This window comes from Marmota marmota, unplaced genomic scaffold, assembly GCF_001458135.2.
Source record: "Marmota marmota marmota unplaced genomic scaffold, marMar, whole genome shotgun sequence".
Lineage (NCBI taxonomy): Eukaryota > Metazoa > Chordata > Mammalia > Rodentia > Sciuridae > Marmota > Marmota marmota.
In genome coordinates this window covers 6,280,812-6,300,323 of record NW_026000168.1, presented here as the reverse complement: position 1 = coordinate 6,300,323, position 19,512 = coordinate 6,280,812, and the positions used below count along the sequence as shown (strand labels likewise).

At 38.0% G+C, this 19,512-nt stretch overlaps 1 protein-coding gene across 7 annotated transcripts in view; it reads right to left on the bottom strand.

Moving 5' to 3' along the window:
• Positions 1 to 1,148: 1,148 nt before the first annotated feature.
• Chl1 (cell adhesion molecule L1 like) overlaps positions 1,149 to 19,512 on the bottom strand; it is a 200,282-nt gene continuing 181,918 nt past the window's right edge. For 6 of the 7 annotated variants that reach the window (XM_015494932.2, XM_048787019.1, XM_048787023.1 and 3 more), the window contains 9 exons: positions 18,575 to 18,797; positions 17,213 to 17,328; positions 16,867 to 17,071; positions 16,379 to 16,501; positions 14,016 to 14,195; positions 10,168 to 10,329; positions 9,386 to 9,517; positions 7,385 to 7,457; positions 1,149 to 5,150 (listed from right to left, as the gene is read on the bottom strand). In XM_015494932.2, coding sequence (XP_015350418.1) covers positions 4,934 to 5,150; positions 7,385 to 7,457; positions 9,386 to 9,517; positions 10,168 to 10,329; positions 14,016 to 14,195; positions 16,379 to 16,501; positions 16,867 to 17,071; positions 17,213 to 17,328; positions 18,575 to 18,797 — 1,431 coding nt within the window. In that variant the 3' untranslated portion in view covers positions 1,149 to 4,933. The remainder of the gene's footprint in view (positions 5,151 to 7,384; positions 7,458 to 9,385; positions 9,518 to 10,167; positions 10,330 to 14,015; positions 14,196 to 16,378; positions 16,502 to 16,866; positions 17,072 to 17,212; positions 17,329 to 18,574; positions 18,798 to 19,512) is intronic. The other variant, XM_048787024.1, reaches the window with a different exon arrangement.

The following is a 19,512-nucleotide window of genomic DNA, read 5'->3' as shown; positions in this document are numbered from 1 at the left end:
ATATATATATATATATAAAATTAATTAATTCAGGGAATATCTGACCATTTCCTTCTTTTACAATTTGCTTATGTATATATAGGATCAGATTGCTCACACAGTGGCTGCTATATTGATGATACAAATGCCATTGTATTAGAACAGCTTAGTAACTTACTAAACTGCACATCCTTGGAAAGTGGCTTCACTCAATCTGTGTATTGTATTTTATGGACTATCAAGTGAGAATAGAAAAAGAAGAGACCGGTTTCATTGAATATTTCAGTTTCTGGTAAGAACACAGAATAATCATCCTAAAAACATTCAGGACGCTTATTGTGGAAAAATATTTCTGGAACAATCTCCCCCCCCCCCAGTTTCTCATAGAAGTGAAGGGAATATGATGTTTGTGATTCATTTAAAATAATTTTTCTGAATTGCTACTTTGTAGACTTCACATATGTAATTGTTTTATGTATATTATTTCCTCTATTATATATCTTGACCACATATCTCAAAACCAAAAGTTTGTAAACATAATCAGTGAATCAGCATGAAATGAAACACACCATTCTTTAGCATTTTTTTAAGAGGATGTGAAGGAGTGGAGGAATTAAAGAATATGTATTATATAATGGTTATTGACCTGATTTTGGACTCAACAGCCATGGGTTTAATTTCTAGTCCTTGCTCACAGTAGTAACACCAAGTTACTCAGCCTCCTTGTGCCCTAGTTCTAAAGCCAAAGGTTAGTCCAAGGCTAAATGTGAGAATGTATGTAAGATTCTTAGTACAAATGAAAGGATTTCAAGGTTTTTTTCAATAGATTGTCTACCAAGCCAGACTGGGTGTCCCAACTCTAAAACACTGTGAAAAATACCTGCTAGCCATATTTGAAAGTATAACATACTGGACATCCTCTTGAAAAAAAAATTAACAGATGAATATACTTTGATCTTAAAGTTATATGTGTTTAAGTATAAATTTTATTGACATTACATTTTATAGATCTTCATGATGTCAAGTACTCTATTTGCAAAAAAAAAAATTGAATTCTAATTCAAATCAAAGGACTTTACTTATGCCTCACTTATAGTTCATTGATTTATACTTCATTCATTATGAATGATTCTTCTTAAAAAACGGATAGAAAACAATCCAGACATCTGTAGAGTACATGAAGTTGAACTTTTATTTTGAAAGCTGAATTTCATGTGTAGTGAAAATAGTTTTGAACCATACATACTCAGAAGCATAATACAAACACCACCTACGATACAAACACATTTCAATAAAGTTCTACTGTGAGTATTAACCTAAGTAAAAAATAAAAATGGAAATTGGGGAGGAACCTGCTCTACATATTCTCATCTCTTCTGATGATATAATCAAACAATGTAAGATACAAAACAACGTAAGCTTTGGCTCAGCCCTCCTTATTACGCTATAGGAACACTGGGATATGTACTACCACAGATTACAAACCCAATCCCATTATAACCAATTTAAAACTGTTACAAGAATTATATCTTAAAGGCATGTAAACATCTTTAGGGGTTCAATTGGCAATTACGTTTCAGATGCTTAGAAAAACACACCAACATTCTTATTATTGTCTTCTCTTTAGCTCATCTCTTCCATGAATATAAAATAGGAAAAATATTATTTGAGCCTTCCAGCATAATTTCATTGTGCTCTACACGTTTATAAACATGGGTACATCTAAAATATCAGATGCCTTTATACCAACAGAATAAATTCACCAAATTCACATTTTCTTATAAATATGCATGCAAAATTAGTGGAAAAAAAACACTTTCGTATAGCAAAGACCCTGCTTAATTTTCTCCTGATTAATAATTTTCAATGGCATGTGCAAATCGTACTGCTTGGCAAGCAGTAGATTTATTTTTTTTATTGTTTTTCTGTAGAGTTGTTCTTCTATAAAAATATACTTATGTGCTCGCAGGATAAAAGTTGAGTTGGTGTGTGTGTGGGGAGGGGGTGACTTTTAGATACATAATTCGATTCCAGGTTTGTTTATGAAGTTAAAAGGCATCTTAGCTTTTTATCATTTGCAAATTTATATTCATAAAAAAAGAACACCCTGTGACGAAGATCATTAGCACTTCGTAAGTTGAGAGTTTGAAGCGAAGGAGTGAAGCCACTTGCCTAAGGTTGATGTATAAAATCAGAGCTGGAACCAGGAAGAGGAGTAGGATCTACTCGGCCCTTGGACAGCTCGCTAGGAGGCTGTCCCCATCCACGATCCTTGAGATCATATGCATTCGACCACATTAAAGTCACATTGACGGTACACCAGAGACAGTAAAGCCAATTAAGGACAGAATTCTAGGTACTGGCTGCTCTTATTCAGTGGGCATTTTGCAAGTAATTATTGCCTATTAATAACCAACACTGCACATCACAGTCTCTGTTACTCATTTTCTGAAAGAAAAGGATAAAATCCAGTTTAACCTACTTGATTTTGTTTTTCATTTAAAACTTATTCTGACTCTTATAACACATGAATAATTTCATAACTAAAACCAGGGAAAGTCATGGAATTCCATGTTGAATGTTTCTAGGAAAAGCCACGTTGTACTGAGAAGAGGCATGAGATAGGGCACAAGACAGACAGGATCCAATCTCATTTTTCATGTCTGTCAGTTTTGACCCTCTGAAAATATGACTAGGCACCTTGTTTCTCAGCTAAAGGATGACAAAGTCTCAGAGTCAATATTTCCATATTTGCATTGACTTCTGACTTAAGATTCTAATATTTCTAAAGGATCAAATTCTCACCTTTGAGACATTATTTCCAATCTGCAAGACCTTCTTAAAACCACTTTTTCAGGGATGACCAAGAAGAGGAATAGAATAATGGCAGAATTGAACTTGAGAATCCCAGCCTTCACCTGGTCGGGAGCTGAGTGTCACACATGCCTCTCAGAAAAATCTAGACATGAGGATACCTCTGATTCCTGTGCCTTAGAAATCAGCTCCTGCTAGAGGCTCAAACTGCAGTGTTGGATGTGAGGACCCTTGCAATCACATGGGTGGGGGGCAGGATATCTCCCTCGGTGAATGTTTATTTCCAGGGAAGTGTGGTCAATTCCAAGCCCATCAATATGGTTTTAAGTAAGACTTGCATCTCTGGCCCGTGGGCTTGCAGGACACATGAGGTTAAAAGGACAATTATTCCATGCACATGACTTCATCAGCCATTATTAATGTCTCAGGGTTGGGTCCCCAAAATACATCATGGATCACATAAATCATAGGTTCAGAATTAACAGTACACATTAAATAATCACAGTTCAAAAATAAAAAAAGCAACATCTATGAGTCAATTTCTTTTAAATACTTAATCGTTTCAGGGTGAGGTTAAACAGGTTTCTATTAAATGAGAAGTTGAACGCTCAGTTTTACAGATAGGTATGAACAGTCCTTCATACCACTTTCTACAACATTTCCATATATTATTTTGAAAAGGACCTACTAGGAGCCCACAAACCAGGAACTCAATTCCCTGAATTTGCACTGACTTTGACAGGAGGAAATTATAGGGGAAGAAAAAGAAAATCTCACTATAAATGCATTTAAAATGTGATCTACACAAATCTATGCATAGGAATGTGCACTGTCAATAAATTTTCTTTGTTGGGGACTGGGATAAGGGAACACTCAACAACAAAAACTTACTCTGAAAAACAGGAAAACATTTCCCTCCATATTTATATGAGCTTTGATTTTGAGGCGGTTGGAAAAGCACGATATAAGAACAAAATCCAAAGGCTTCATACAAAGTCTTCAGTTCAGGAAGCTCAGGTCACTGGCTGCAGTTTGGAAGAAGGAAGACAGCAATCTAACTATATACTCTACCTGTACAGACATGCCTGCCCGGGGTTCTTTTTCCCACTCCAAAATAAAACACATCTATGGTTTTAAATTGTGGAAATACTAAAGTAATCTGTACAATGCATTCATGAAACATATGCCAATGTACCACCACATAAACAAACAAAAAAGGGTCACAGTGACCAACTGGGAAATGATGACATAGGAATGCCTATTAGAATTCAGAACCAGGTACTACACATGACACCTGTTCTTTGTACAAGGACCTTCTGACCACTGCACCTTTGAAGCTAAAGTTAGTGCCACAAAAAAAAAAAAAAAAAAAAAAAGCTAAAAATGAACAAGAAATGAAGATGCTTCTGAATGTTATAACTGATAAAAAAATTTTTCTTAAAAAAATCGATATTGAAATTAAAACGTTATAACTCTGTTTTAAACATGATCATCTCTGGGGCAAAGAGTTAGGAGCTCAATAAATACTAGTTGCTTTTTTCACCTAAGACTTTTTTTTTTCTACTAACATTTAAATAATAAATTCAGACTGTATATATTCAAGGAAGTGTTTTAATAAGATATTCATATTTCTTTTTTCTTTTTCTTTCTTTTTTTTTTTTTTTTACATTTTAAATAACCAGTTTGCTTAGGATCTTTTGAACCTGCAAGGGAGCAAAGTCACCCAGACAGTTCTCAGAGACTGAATACCAATGTGTACACAGAGATTAAACCCAAAGGTGGCAAATCAATGCACACAGTGAACAGGAAAAAATCAGGCGATGTGGAGTGCTCAAGGGGTGCTTTGGATTCAGAGGAGGTGGATCTAAACCCAGGATCTGTTGTTGTGTTCTGCATTGTGAGCACCTGCAAAGTAAAGCAAAAAAATAAAAAAATAAAAAAAATAAGACGTGGCCTGAAGTGTCTGGTATTCCATCTTTGAAGGCAGTGCTGTTATGATTCTCCACCTCTCTGCAGCACGTGGCATTGGAGATGCCAATCTGCAGGCGTGTTTCTATTCCTACGTGAACGTTCTTGCTCCCTTGGACAGATGCACATGGAAGGTTGGGGTGACACGGGACCTCGTTTGCATGGGCGGTGTTTATGCTCGAAGTGGAAACGTTGCTGTGGAGCTTCCGTTGCTCTCCACAGATCCCTTCTCCTTGGACCCGGTGTAAGCGCCAATAAAGGATCCGTCTTCGTTGAAGAGACCGTGGTCTCCCTCTCCGTACTCGACTAAGCTGTCAGCACTTTCCGTGGCTTGCATGTCCCGATGGAGGGACCGAAGGCTTCCTTTGAGGGGTTTCTCATCACTGTCACTGGGAAGTAAAACAAGAAGGGTTCAACAGAATCCAGTGCTCATCATAGGCATCCGAAGCAAGACCTTCTCCCGGGTGCCAACAGGCTTTGGAATTCTCCAGGGGTTCTTATTAGCATGGGAGACAGGTAGGGACGGGAAGCTCAGAGGACATTTTCACAAATCAGTTATTTAAAGAGTCACAAGTGAGCTGCACCTTTCTCAGTAATGGAGAAATGATTTTCTATCACTTTCAACATTTCTGTTTCTCTTAAATTCAGGAGCTTTGGGGGTGGGTAGGGGGGCATGTGGAGATTCAACCTATTGATTGGCAAAGAGGCACTATGGTCTCAAAGTCTGTGAAACCCCTAAATTCACACAGTGAATTGGGAGGTGATTATTAATCATGAGGTTAGAGCCTCATGAACAGAATTGGCACCTTAAGAAAGGTCCAGAGAACCCCCCCTGCTCCTTCCAACACATGAGGACATGGGAGAAGGTGCCAGGTGAGAATAAGAAAGTTGACTCTCATCAAACACTGAATCTGCCAAGACCTTGACCTTAGACTTTCCAGGCTTGGGGAAGTCACCTAGGTTATGGTATTTTCTGATAGCAGCCTAAATGCACTAAGAAAAAAACCATGCTATTTCTCTTGATTCATGATTCTTCAGAGATGTTGGATTTCAAGCCTTGATCTTCTCTCTTTAGTTTTGGTCCCAGAGATTCTCCCATTTCCTTCCCCAATTTTTCCTTTGTTTAACTTAACCAATCGATAAAAGTTAACAAATTCAGATATGTTAAACTGAAAATAAGAAGAAAAGGTTGGTATTTTAAAAACATAAGTGCTGTACGTCTATTAATAGGGTGGGTTTTGCTTTTCAAGAGAAGCAAATTGAATTTAGCAAACTATATAGTGATACAATTTTCTAAATTTCTGATCAGGATTTTTTTAAAAGTACCAATTAGTTTTATAAGATGAATATCAGAAAAAAAATTAATTTATAAAACCTGAAAAAGCAATGATTCAGAAAAAAAATCTAATTTAAACATATAGATTTTTGATGTGTGTATATACACCAGTGCTATTCATCAAATATCTAACCTCAGCCTTCTGGGAACATGGCATGGTGGTACTTCCTATCCACACAGAGTTATTCATCTCCACATGTAACTTGCTTTGGCCAAAGAAAACTAAGGAAAGTTGGCCTGTGTCACTTTCAAGAGGGAAATGTGGAGCCAGGGCTCCATTTCCCAGGTTCTGTTTACACTGCTGTGTGAACGCTGGATCCTCATCCAGCCCTGATGCTCTTAAGTGACCAGGAGTAAGCCGGGCTTACTTTAGGTTGCATATGAGGGATCCCTGGAAACACTCTTGTGGCAATACAGGAATATTCAGAGGTGACATGATTAGATTATGAGAGCTATAATCTCATCGGTGGATTAATCCATTCGATGGCTTAATGATTTAATGTACTAGTGAGTGGTAACTGTAGGCAGTTGGGGAGTAGCTGGAGGAAGTAGGTCACTGGGGTGTGCTCTGTTTCCCCTCTTCCCTGACAGTATTAGGCATTAGACCCAGGATTGCTTTACCACTGAACCACATCCCCACCATTTTTTATTTTTTATTTGGATACAAGATCTTACCAGGTTGACTTTGTTCTTGCAATCCTTCTTAGTCGCCCCAGTTGGTGGGATTACAGGCATGCATCACCACACCTGGCTGAAAAGGAGTCCCAACACATCGTGGAGAGACCCCTACTTTACACTTCACTTCTTGCTCTTTCTCCCATGTATGGCACCCTTATATACTATTGTATGTTTGGCTGTGCTCTGCCCAGCAACTACAGCGACACAATCTTCTCATCCTTTATGACCTACCTTATCTCTTTTGGATATTTCTTTCTGCAGAATCCACCCAGGCAGAAATCCCTTCCCTTTTGTGTAACTAGTTAATTTCAGTTAATTGCATCTATAAGTATCTTCCCCTCATGGACTTGTGTCACCTAGAGGGCTGGGTTTGTAACCTATTTACCTTCGTAGGTGCATGGAAGGTATATGCATGTGTCTGTGGATACAAGAGTGAATGTGACCGAGGTTCACTGTGGCCATGCTAAAGAGTGATTTTAAGATACTTCATCCACTCCAAGGAGATATTCCAGCTAAGTAACAGCAGTGTCCTTGTATCACACGCCCTTTTTTGCACCTTTAGTACACCTGATGAATATGTGCATTTTGAAAAGGAAGGTTACCATTTACCTGTATTCACCAAAAGTTTCATCTTTCACGGACTGGACTTCTGGATCCGGATGTAAGTCCTCTTTTTCTTTCACTGAAAAATAAAAAATAAAAAAGTAGGGATGTGGATAATGCAAAAATTTGCTTTGGCAGTGCAGTTGAAAGGCAGTGAATCAAAAAGAACAGCATAATTCCAGGTTTTCTGAAACCAGTGATAAGAAAGAAAAGGAATTGTCTGGGTTGTATGTAGTTTTCATTATGCCGGCCGTATGCTGCCAATCTTCGGGAAACTACTTGATATTATATTGTCCACACATCTTGAAAGAGTCACTTTATACTGGCCCCTCGATGAAGACCAAATTAGTGAATATTCATTTTACTATCCAAACATTTTCAAGATGCCCTATCAGATCTGTCATTAAACTAACATGTATAAAAGAAATCAATCATTTAATTACTCTGTATCACTGTCTTACTAAAATTGCCTCAACAACAAATTATCAAGGGCTACTGCAACATTTTGAAATTTAGATTTATTTCCAACAGTGGGATACAAGTCATGGTTTCCCTTTTCTTGGAAAATGGAAATAAACCATCCTCCTTTTTGGCACTTAGTACTAGTACTGTCCAGACAATTCTCTTAGTTTTCATTCAATTTGAAAAGATGGACTGTCTTTTTTTTTTTTTAAGGGCATGATTTGAGGAACTTCTTTAAAAATATATGAATCCGCACTTCACTAATAGTTTTTTTTGTTGAGGATACCCAAAGAGGAATGCTAAATCTCTTTAAAAGTTTCCAATGAGAGATGTAGAATATTCATGAGCCATCACGAATATAATTCATAATTGAGAGAAAAACCTGAGATGCATAACTGCACAAATTATCCATGGAATTTAAAAAAACTGGAGAAAATTGTGCCCTTGATGGTTCTATGTATAGGATGGATTCCCAATAAACATTTGCTGGAGGAACCACTTGCTAATAACAAATAGTTGTGGGGTCTAAACCTTCCCTCCTATAAAAAGCAGGATGAATTCTAAGCAAAATTATTTATGATAATACATATATCCGAAAAAAGACAAAATAAGTTTGAAAGGTGAATGCAATTAAAATAAAAGCAAACATTATAGAAAAAAAGAATGCTTTCTATTTATACGGAATACACCATTAACTCAAGAGGTGGGGTACCCAACTGATGTCATGTTAAACAGCACCACATTGTTATTCATGCATGGCCAAGGCAATGCAATGGTTAACTCAAGCAACATAGAGTAGTGGAGCCAGTGCTCTGGAAGGCACTAGAACAAAAACATCAGAGTCATGTATGTATACAGAAGCATAGTATAGTTGGGTACAGGGGTCACTTGTTCTTAGGACATTCCTCTCATTTGTGGAAGCTAGAGGGATGTGGAGAATTAGGGGTGCGGCATCTCATAATTATAGAAGGGAAACCAGTAGAGAAAATAGACCAGGGGGAGGTCCTGAGGAATTAAACTGATGCTATGTGTATATAGGATTGTGACCCAATGATGTCATGTGTCTGGATGACAGTGATCCCATGATGTTAGGTGCATGAATGACTGTGACCCCATGACGCTAGGTGCACAGAAGACTGCAACCCTATGATATTCATATAATAACGAACCCCACCCTTATGTATTATTATGATGCATTAATAAGAATTAAATTAAAAAACAAAAAGCACCTGTGTGATTTATGAATACATGTCCTTAATATCTCAGATATTTTATGGATAGAAAATAAAAGCGTGGAACTATTATGTGCCTTGTTAGAGCCTGTTTTAAATACTAGAAACTAGAGAGCAACTAACTACTTAGAGATAATAGGATAGACCACACATATTCTCTTTAGTTGGTTCATTGAGCAATATTCTCCATCTAGTATATTTATGGAATTTGCTTAAGTTTCACTTTGATGTGCAATATAAAATAAAGGTTTCTGAAGAACGCATCCCAGAAAACACCATTTGTTAAAAATCACTCAGGAAGAAACAGTCTTACCTGAGTACTTCCCACCTTTATTCCTCTTCACAAAGCAAACAGTTAACAGTATCAGTGTGAGAAGAGCGATTGCACACATCAATCCGATAAACCAGCCTTGAGTGGAGATGTCATCATACAACCCGGCATATTCTGTTGTACGAAAAGAAGTCACAACACTTAACGCTAGGAACAGTACGTATATATCACATCACTTTGGGGGGAAAATCAGAATTTTTTTAAAACAACCAAAATGACATCGATATTATTTTTCCTTGGAATGATCCCAGAAGAAAAGTGATCTGAGGGTCTTTCCTTGGCAGGGGGGGCGGGGTGGACACTAAGGAATCATTCCATATTTATTAAGAAAGGGTCTTTGATAATAAGTTGCTTTGATTGGGAAGAAAACCAGAGAGGACAGTGGAGACAGGTGACATTCAGTAGGCAAGAAGCAGAGGGGCTAAGAAAGCAAGAGCTGACTTGGTTATAAGCACAACGCCATGGAGCCTCTGGGGGTTGGGGTTGGGTTCTTGTTTTCCTTTTAGTTTTCGTTATTAACATGCGTTAATTAGCAGGAGGTATTTTTAAGCAACAACTCTGGTAGAAACCGTAGGGATCAACTGAACGACTGCGGGGTGTTTTTCGTTTGGATGATTTTAAAATGCTGTGGCAATAAAAATGGACATGATGCCCTTCGTAGCTAAGGGACTCTCTGGTTTTGTCTTTAATGTGAAATGTAAAATGAATTCACCGGACACCGAGGGACGGCCTAAGACTACCCCAAACAGAAGCTCGTTTCTCACCTCTCCCTCTTGTCTCAATTACATCTTGAAAAATACTATCGTTATCACCCCAATTCTTAGTCATGAGGTGAACTATATGTTCCGCTCCCGGCTCAAATACCTCTACGGGGTGAATCTTTTGAGTAAGATTTACTCCTTCTGTCATCTTCCTGACACCTTCACCTGAGAAAGGTACACAGTGAAATCATATAAATTATGTCATCACTGAAAGGCAGGATATGACAGGTAAAAAAAAAAAATTCTGTTATTTGAGATGAAAAAAAATAAAGCCATTTTAGTATTTTATTTTCTTAAATAGGTCTTGAATAATGGAATGAATGAGAATATCAACATTTCAAGACTTGTTTTTTTTTAATATGCTGAAATGAATAAATGAAATGAGTTTGATTCATGGGCTCTTGAGATGATAGGTTGTGGATGGAATGGTCTATAAATCTGCCTGGTCATGTGAGTGGTTCAAACCCAAACACAGACTTCAAAGAAGTTATATTCTGTAATGTCCAATTTGGATTTTCATAGACCTAGTGGGGAAATGACAGAGGCCTGTTTGATTTGTAATTGACAGCATATGGCATTATGATTTTACATAAATATATTTAAAATAACTAAATACTAAATCACTATATTATGTATGTACATATAGGTATATACACATGCATATACACCTATAAATACATACATATTCTTTTTGACTCGATCTTCTCTATAAATACTGATGGAATAGCATCATAATATGGTTATATATTAAATATTTGAAATTAGTGGAAATTTAAGCTACATAAAGTGCAGGTTTATAGGTACATTTAAATGGAATGGTTTCACTGACATTTTTGAAAGTGGTATGAGAAATTAATAATTTTCCAAAAAGAATTATCGATATGTCAATACATTGATGGTAGAACCTCAGAGTAACAGATGAAAATGAGTCAAGTTTCATTAAATTTCATAAATTTCATTTCAAGTTTCATTAAATTTCATTTCAAGTTTCATTAAATACATAAAATTTCTGATCTTGCAACCAAATATGCAAACTATTTTTGCATTTAATATATAGTTTTGCTAGGAATCAACTCAATTTTACAAATGCAAACCTGAAAACGATATAACAATTTATACATGAAATAAAGTGTTTCTTATTTAGAATATAAGGACTTATGAAAACTCTGTCTCAAATGGGTATATGTTACCTTCAATATTTGGTTATAACTTCACTATAGAATACAAATTGCTTATATAGTTAATGAACAACTGAAAGCCTTTATTTAAAGTGGCACCCTGGACAACATAAGGTCAGTTATATAGCTGAGCAAAGCCTTTAGGATTAATCAAAGTTGAAATAGAATGCAATCAATTTTGAGCCTGGGAAAAAAAGAAATATTAGTATAATGTTAAGTAGTTCAAACTTTTGAAAAAATAGAGAAAAGCATATGATTTATTGAAACAACTAATCACATAAAATAATATTTCTAATTAATTTCATTTATTTTCCCTCTCTCAGATTATGGAATGGGAGTCACCTGAAAATTGGAGCAAAAACCAGAGGACATTTAAAAAAAATGCATGTCTATGACATAACACAGTATAAATAAGCACCAAACCATCTTAAAATGGGCTATGTAGGCAGAGCAGGAAGAAGACAGACATTCAGTAGTAGATTCCAATTTGCACAAAAGGTATCATTTTTTGCAGTATCTAATGATGCCAAGATGCATCTCTTCAGCAGAAATATACATTTTTTTTTGCAAAGATCATGTTGAAACCCAGTGTGGGGTGGGGGGGGGGAGGATAAGACATATGGCAAGACATGCCTAAAGAAGAGAAATCAGTGTCAACTGGGGAAGGAAATAGTAGCTGGTAATTGAAAATGAAAATTCCTGAAAAAGAGCACAAACACTCTAGTAAGGAACATTTTTATATTATCGACACATAAGACAGTGAAGAACTCTGCTTTAAGATACTAGAGAACATTAGTGATATCTTTAGTTTGCAGAGAGATGATGTAGCACCAGTTAAAATCACACACACGGCATTTCCACCCTCCACACCCCAATTTGTCAAGCATGAATGCAACCCAGCTCCAAATTTTCAACCTACATGCTAGAATGTGCAACATTGGTGAGGCAATTGTGTGATTTTTTTTTTTCCTTTGATGCTGCAAATTGGCAAGAATCAGACTAGCATTTCCCATGAATCTCATGTTCCTGTTTCTATCCAACAACCATTTCTGTGCCTTCAAACCTGGTATTAAAAATAACGGAATTTATTTGTATATATTTAGAGGATGTATTTAGGTGACGACTATTTCGACTTCTCATCTCTGAATGGAACCCTGGATGCCAGTTTGAATCCCTAAGAAATAAGATCTTTTAGTCACTAGAAAGTGTCCAACCACCCTCTTGAAGTTAGTTTAAATTTTATGAGAAGATAAATCAGTTTCTTGCACTCAGTGTTCTATTCTCCCTTGGGAATAGTTTTTGGATGCCTTTGCGGGTTATCTGAATGTATCTTCTTCCTATTTAAGTGAGTTTTAAGTGTTTAAGTATTTGGAAGAACATAAAAATTTTGTTAACAAGATAAAGTAGAAGCCGGGGTGTGGTGGTGCACACATTTAATCCCAGCAGCACGGGAGGCTGAGGCAGGAGGATCCCAACAAAGCCAGCCTCAGCAACAGTGAGGTGCTAAGCAACTCAGTGAGACCCTGTCTCTAAATAAAATACGAAATAGGGCTGGGGACGTGGCTCAGTGGTCAAGTGCCCCTGAGGTCAATCCCCGGTACCAAAAAGAAAACAAAGAAGATCAAGTAGAAACAAGAAGAGGTAGAGACACACTGATTTACGGTGACTCACAAACTCATGTCTATTTAAAATCTCTCTTTAATAAACTATAGACAATTTAATGTTCTTTTTTACTGTTTTCTCCTCTTGGTATTTCTTCCCCCTGAACCTGTTGTTTTTCTAATCTACAATTTGGAAAAGCATTTACAACAGAAGGATATTTGCCACCTGCTACGTGGTAAACAAATGCGTGTATTTCCCTTCCCCAACACCCACTGCTTCTTTTTCCACCAAATCCCCCCAGGCCTGACCAGCCTGAACCCTTCAGAAGTCCTTCTTAACTTCTTAGTGATTTACACCAGTTCCTCTGATGCTTTTCCCTTTACTCTGCCAGCTTATTTCTCTGCTGGTGCCTATGGGTATTAAAAAAAAATTTTAGGAAGAACACTGCTAACATCATAACTAGAGAAATAATTCAGGAAGGAAAATGGTTATAAGATAGGAATGAAAAGAAAAGTCTAGTTGAATAAGGAGAATTGAACTGCAAGTGAAATCATAATTACTTTCCATTCAGGTAGTTGGTATCAACCACCAGATAGTAATACAAAAGAGACATATAAATCTATGCATGATATGAATCCAGGTCTGGATTAAGACACATTATCTCTGTGTTGCAGAGATAAGAATAAGACACATTATCTCTGTGTTGCAAAATGCCTGTTGAGGCAAAAGGCAAATATTATCCTTTATGGATTCATTACTCAAGGAAAAAATATCCCTCCACCAACCTCATGAATGATGTTATGACCTTGTGTCTCCTACTTTAATTAAGAAGAATTACGGTTCCTGGCCTTAGTGTAGGCTCGGCTGGGGTCTGATTGCTGCTGTTCATAACTCATCTGTGTGAACTTTGCCAACAGTGTTAGTAAATTCCGTATCTATGCTCACGGGAAACAGAAGGTCAGACGGATTTGGACTGCAGTCTTTCCTCATTTCCCATGAGTGCATGGTGCATTTCTTTGTTAGAACCACGGGTGTGTCAAGACACAAGGTGCAGAAGGCTGGGGTACTTACTCCCTTCTCCCAAGGTGGCGCTCTCCTCCGTGATGGGCTTCCCACAGCCTTTGGAGGTGCAAGCTCTCAAGTAGAACTTGTACTTGGTGGTTGCATTGAGGTTTGAGAGACGCCAGCTGGGTTTGGTTGGAGTTGAAATGTTGACAGCATTTAATTCTCCAATCTCATGGGTGTCATTGACTAGAGGAATAAACCGAGATAATGATGCCTCACATTTCACATTACTCAAGTGACACCGCCCCTTAGTTTTGCTTATTCATATGCCTGTGTTACACAAGAAATTATTTTAATTATTCATAACTATCGACTCATCAAATCTTAGGGTATAGATGGGATTACTGATTACTCAGGCATTGGGGGATGACTGAGATTGATCAAGAATAAACACTTTGCCCAGATCTACAGTCGGTAATTGGCAAACTGAGATTTGCATAAACCATCATCGTTTGACCCCAGAGATTGCATTCCTAATCGCTATGCCATATTGGAACCAGCCACCTTCATAGTACTCATTAAAAATGATGGACTTTTCCCCCATTATTTTCATTGTATCCTTGACTTAAGTACTTTTAATCTTCTCCTGGAGGGACAATTTAGACAATGATTATATGGTTCCTAGTTTAATGTGTGTCACCAAATAAGTACGTATGTTCCTTGAATTACAATGAAGTTACATATACCCCCCAGGTAAGTGTTCTCGGTATGCCTCAATTCCTGCTTCCGTGGAATACTGACAGTACTGACCTTAGTTGTTGTTGTTTTTTTTATTTTATTTTAATAAAATAATGCAGAGAATGTATTTGGTAATGATCTTGCTACACAGCAAGCATTCAAAAAATGCAAAAAATGCTACTTCCATTTGAATCTGGCTTACAAGTAGCTAAATACATGCACCCAACTCTGCAGAAGTCATCGCTGCAAAAGCTGCAAGATCTTTAAGTGATGCATGAGTAGCACATTGGAGCTCTGATGGGCTGGCTTTCCTAAGCCCCTTAGGCTGGATTTCTTCTCGTTTTTTTCATCATACAAGATTTCACACCCTCAAATTCTAAAATCCTCATTGTTAGGCTACTGTGTAAGTTTTCTGTGGTCTCCTCAGCCCCAGATTTTCCATTTAACTTGATGCTTAGACGAGAAGATTGTTATAGCAAGGATGTCCTACAATTTCAAAATGATCTAATTTTGCTTAAACATTTTCAGTCCCATGGCACAGAAGCATATGGGTAGATTATTTTCTGAGTCATGATCCAAAGACAACACTTTGGTCCTCTCCGTGTTACCTGAACCAGTGTGAGGGTGATATAGGCTTCTGCACACACAAGTACGTTTAGGGTTGAGACCAGAACCATGTATTCCAGGCAGAATGAGACAGTGCAGTATGAGAGTCATGGTGCTTTGAATCTTCACTTAGCAGATTATGCTAAGTGAAGCTAGCCAATCCCTTAAAAATAAATGCCAAATGTCTTCTTTGATATAAGGAGAGCAACTAAGAACAGAATAGAGAGGAAGAGCATGAGAAGAAGATCGCCACTAAACAGGGACGAGAGGGGGGATAGTAGAGGATAGGAAGGGCAGCAGAATACAACATACACTAGTATGGCAGTAGGTAAAAAAGTGGATGTGTAACCGATGTGAATCTGCAATATGTATATAGGGTAAAAATGGGAGTTCATAATCCGCTTGAATCAAATGTATGAAATATGATATGTCAAGAACTTTGTAATGTTTTGAACAACTAACAATAATAAAAAAATATTTTTTAGTTGTCAAGATGGACCTTTATTTTATTTATTTATATGCAGTGCTGAGAATCAAACCTGGTGCCTCATGCATGCTAGGCAAGTGCTCTGCCACTGAACTACAACCGCAGCCTCTTGAATCTTCTTTATGTTGCATGCTAACTGTCCCTGATCAAGTTTCTTAATTCCCAGGGCCTCTGTTTATAAATTGTAATGAATAGTAAACACATGTTTTCTGGCACCCACTGACACATTATTATTCTTCCGGAACTGAGGTCTACAAACTTTTTATACCAAGAGATACACCATAAATATTTTAGACTCTGAGGACCAGGAATCTTCTGTGGCAACAACTCCGGTTGGCCGATCTAGTGAGAACACAGCTCCAGGCAATATGTAAATAAAAGGACATGGTCTTGTTCCAATAAAGCTTTATTTATAAAAACAGTTGGGGACTGAAATGTTCCTGCAAGTGGATTTACAGACCTGTGTGCTATAAAGGAAGTATTGCAGCCTCCAAAACATGGACTTAGGTGATCGTTAGGTCTTTAATACAGCATGCCAAATCCTCCTGTTAAAAAGTGACCTACAAGCAAGTGAACCCTGATGCAAATTGCTACTTACTTATCTGGTATTGTAACAGATAGCCAGTTAAGTTTCCGTTTAGTTTCTTAGGTAGTCCCCAGGATAAAGTGGCAGTGTCTTTATCGACTTTGATGACTTTGAGAAAAGCTGGTTGTTCGGGCACTAGAAAACACAAGGTCATGAACAAACACTCGTAAAAGTGGTAAGTTCCTAATAAGCCCTATTAGATTACAAATTGTTACAGAAATTGAGGAGTTAACTCAAACAAGTATGTATTAACTATTAATAGGGGAGGCCATGTTTAATAAGGCCACTGGACAATTCCCATTGTTAAAATTATTATTGTACCTGGTTCTTTTATTTTTAATTTTTTTATTTTTTTTTTAGTTGTAGGTGGACACAATACCTTTATTTTATTTATTCATATTTATGTGGTGCTGAGGATCAAACCCCATGCCTTACGAATGCTAAGCAACCGCTCTACCACTGAGCCACAACCCCAACCCCTACCTTGGTTATTTTCTTACCTCCTTCTGGTGTTTGAAATATATAAGGCTCACTCTCAGGCCCAGCACCTTTGGAATTATAGGCTAAGACGGTCAAGTGAAATTCACTGAAGGGATCTAGGGAAGGGACCATTCCATAGTTTCTTTGTCCTGAAAATCTTAGAATGTTTACTTCCTTGGCATGCACTCTTCCATCCAAGAGACTCTTTGTTTTCCACCAATTTATCTGCAATGAAAACATGAGCCTTTTCACCTATCCATCACACATCAACCGCGGTGGCAGATTCTCTCTTGGCTTCCTCCAAAATTAGCTCACATGGCTCAGGAGAGACACAAGCAGAACAATAAGAAAAGGGGTGATAAAGACCTGGTATCCTTTCAGATGCCCGTGCACCCTGTCCTTGGGGATTGTTGACCAGCCAACTTTCACCAACGTGCTGTTTATAACGTCCACCCCATGGATCACTGGTGCTGTGTCAGGATCTGTTAAGCACAGAAGGTTGATGAGCTTTTTTAACCACCTCTAAACACAAAGATGACAATCCTTCCCTAGAGGTGATTGATTCTCATACTGCTTAATCTAGGGACAAGACTTTCGTGAAATTAAATCTGAATGGAAACCAGATTTCCTCGTTACAGAGGAGTTTCTCAGCCCAAATGGGTTCCTGGAAGAGAATGCCCCATACAAAACTAAGAAATGGGGCTCTCTGGAGGTTTATCACGTGGGCAAATGTAAAGGGAATTTAAAACAACATACCGGGAAACAGCCTGTGACCATCTTGTCTTTTAAAGCAAATGAGCTACACCAGCAATACAAAATACGACTTGGGAATTCGTTTAATCAAATATTTAAAAGCAAAAGCACTCATCGAACACATGCTATATGTCAGGCACAGTTCATAGGATTATTCTAAAGATTAAATTAGCCAACCCATGTAATCCTTAGAGTAATCTTATGAGATTGCTCTCATTATCCTCTTCTACAGGAAAGATTAATAACAAGGAATAAACCCCAGACGTGGATCTGGGGCTAACAGGTCCTAAGTGCTGTGTTCCACTCTTTCTACTTGAGTAGAAGAATCTGAAGAGCAAGTGATGCTGAAAGAAATAATGAAAATAACTCCCCATTTGTAATGATATGGAACACAGAGACTTCTCTTTTTCTAGTCATGCTTGTAGCAGTTCAAATGCTATTAGCAATTAGTAATATGATCATATCACCAGCGCTTCCTAACTGCTGCTGGGTGTAGGCATGAGTGTGTGTGTGTGTGTGTGTGTGTGTGTGTGTGTACAATTCTATATACAAATCTGGGTCTGTGCCTTATTTGTAATAAGAAGTCTCCAGACAGACAGGTGAGGTTCATGGCTTGGCAGCAGATCTGTTGGGAAGTCCTTCAAAAGGAAGGGCAAAGCTAACTGAAGACCTTTAAAAGTTCAGGACAGTTGTATTGCTTAACTGAGCTCAGTGATAATTTCAGGTCTTTGATTTTCAAAATAGAGAGAGAATGTTTCTTTGGGAAAACAAAGTTGAAACATCCCAAGTACTTCTTCTGCACCCTGTATTGATCAACCATCCTGCACTCAACCTGCAAGTTATTTCTTTTACCTTTTCCAGCTCGTATATTCTCTTTGCATGCAGTAGGTGCTCAAAATGCTTGTGGACATAAATGCACTATGCTCAGGAAAAAGTGTTCCTGAGTGCTAAGGGGTTTCAGGGTACATCACTTACAGTCTTCTCCAGAATACAGGGTCACTGACTGCGGCTCAGGTGCAGCACCAAGCTGATTGACGGCTTGAACTTGGACGTCATAAGGTGCATAGACGGTAGCTGTCATCACCCGCAACGTGTGGTTTGTGACCGTTTCCTCTTCCCACTCCTCTGAGGTTCCCTTGGGCTTCCAGGACACTCTGTACTCCAGGCCCGGCCCATTCTGCTCCATGGACTTCAAAGGCTAAAATAGAAGCCAAAACACATTCCATGAATAGGTCAAGAAAAGGTAACCATACATGATGGAGTTTTACCGGCCATGAAGAAGAATGGCATTCTGTCACTCAAAGGTGAAGAGGTGGAACTGGAGAACATCATGCTGAATGAAATGAGTCCCAAGCAGAGAGTCAAGAGTTAAGTGTTTTTCTCTCATATGCAGAAGCTGGAGAGAAAAAGGGAAAAGGGGGATTTCATGACAGTAGTGTACCCCTGCCTGTAAATCCCAGCGGCTTGGGAGGCTGAGGCAGGAGGATCCCAAGTTCAAAGCCAGCCTCATCAAAAGCAAGATACTAAGCCATTCAATGAGACGCTGTCTCTAAATAAAACGTAAAATAGGGCTGGGAAGGTGGCTCGGTGGTTGAGTGTCTCTAAGTTGAATCCTCGGTAACAAGAAAAAAAAATAGATGAGAGACCAGTAGTAACAGGGTAAAGAAAGAGGGTCAGGGCAGGGAGGAGGGCAAGGAGAAATATTGGGGAATAAAACTGACCAAAGTATGTTAGGTGCATGTGCGAATATGCCACAGTGAACCCTCTATTATGCATGAGTGTCTTGTACCAATAAAAAGAAAAACCCCATTTGATGTCATCATAGACATGTTGACCCAGAGATGTGATGAGCCATCCATCCTAAGTGGTATAAGCAATGCTACAAGAGAGGATCACTTTTTTTTTTTTTTTTT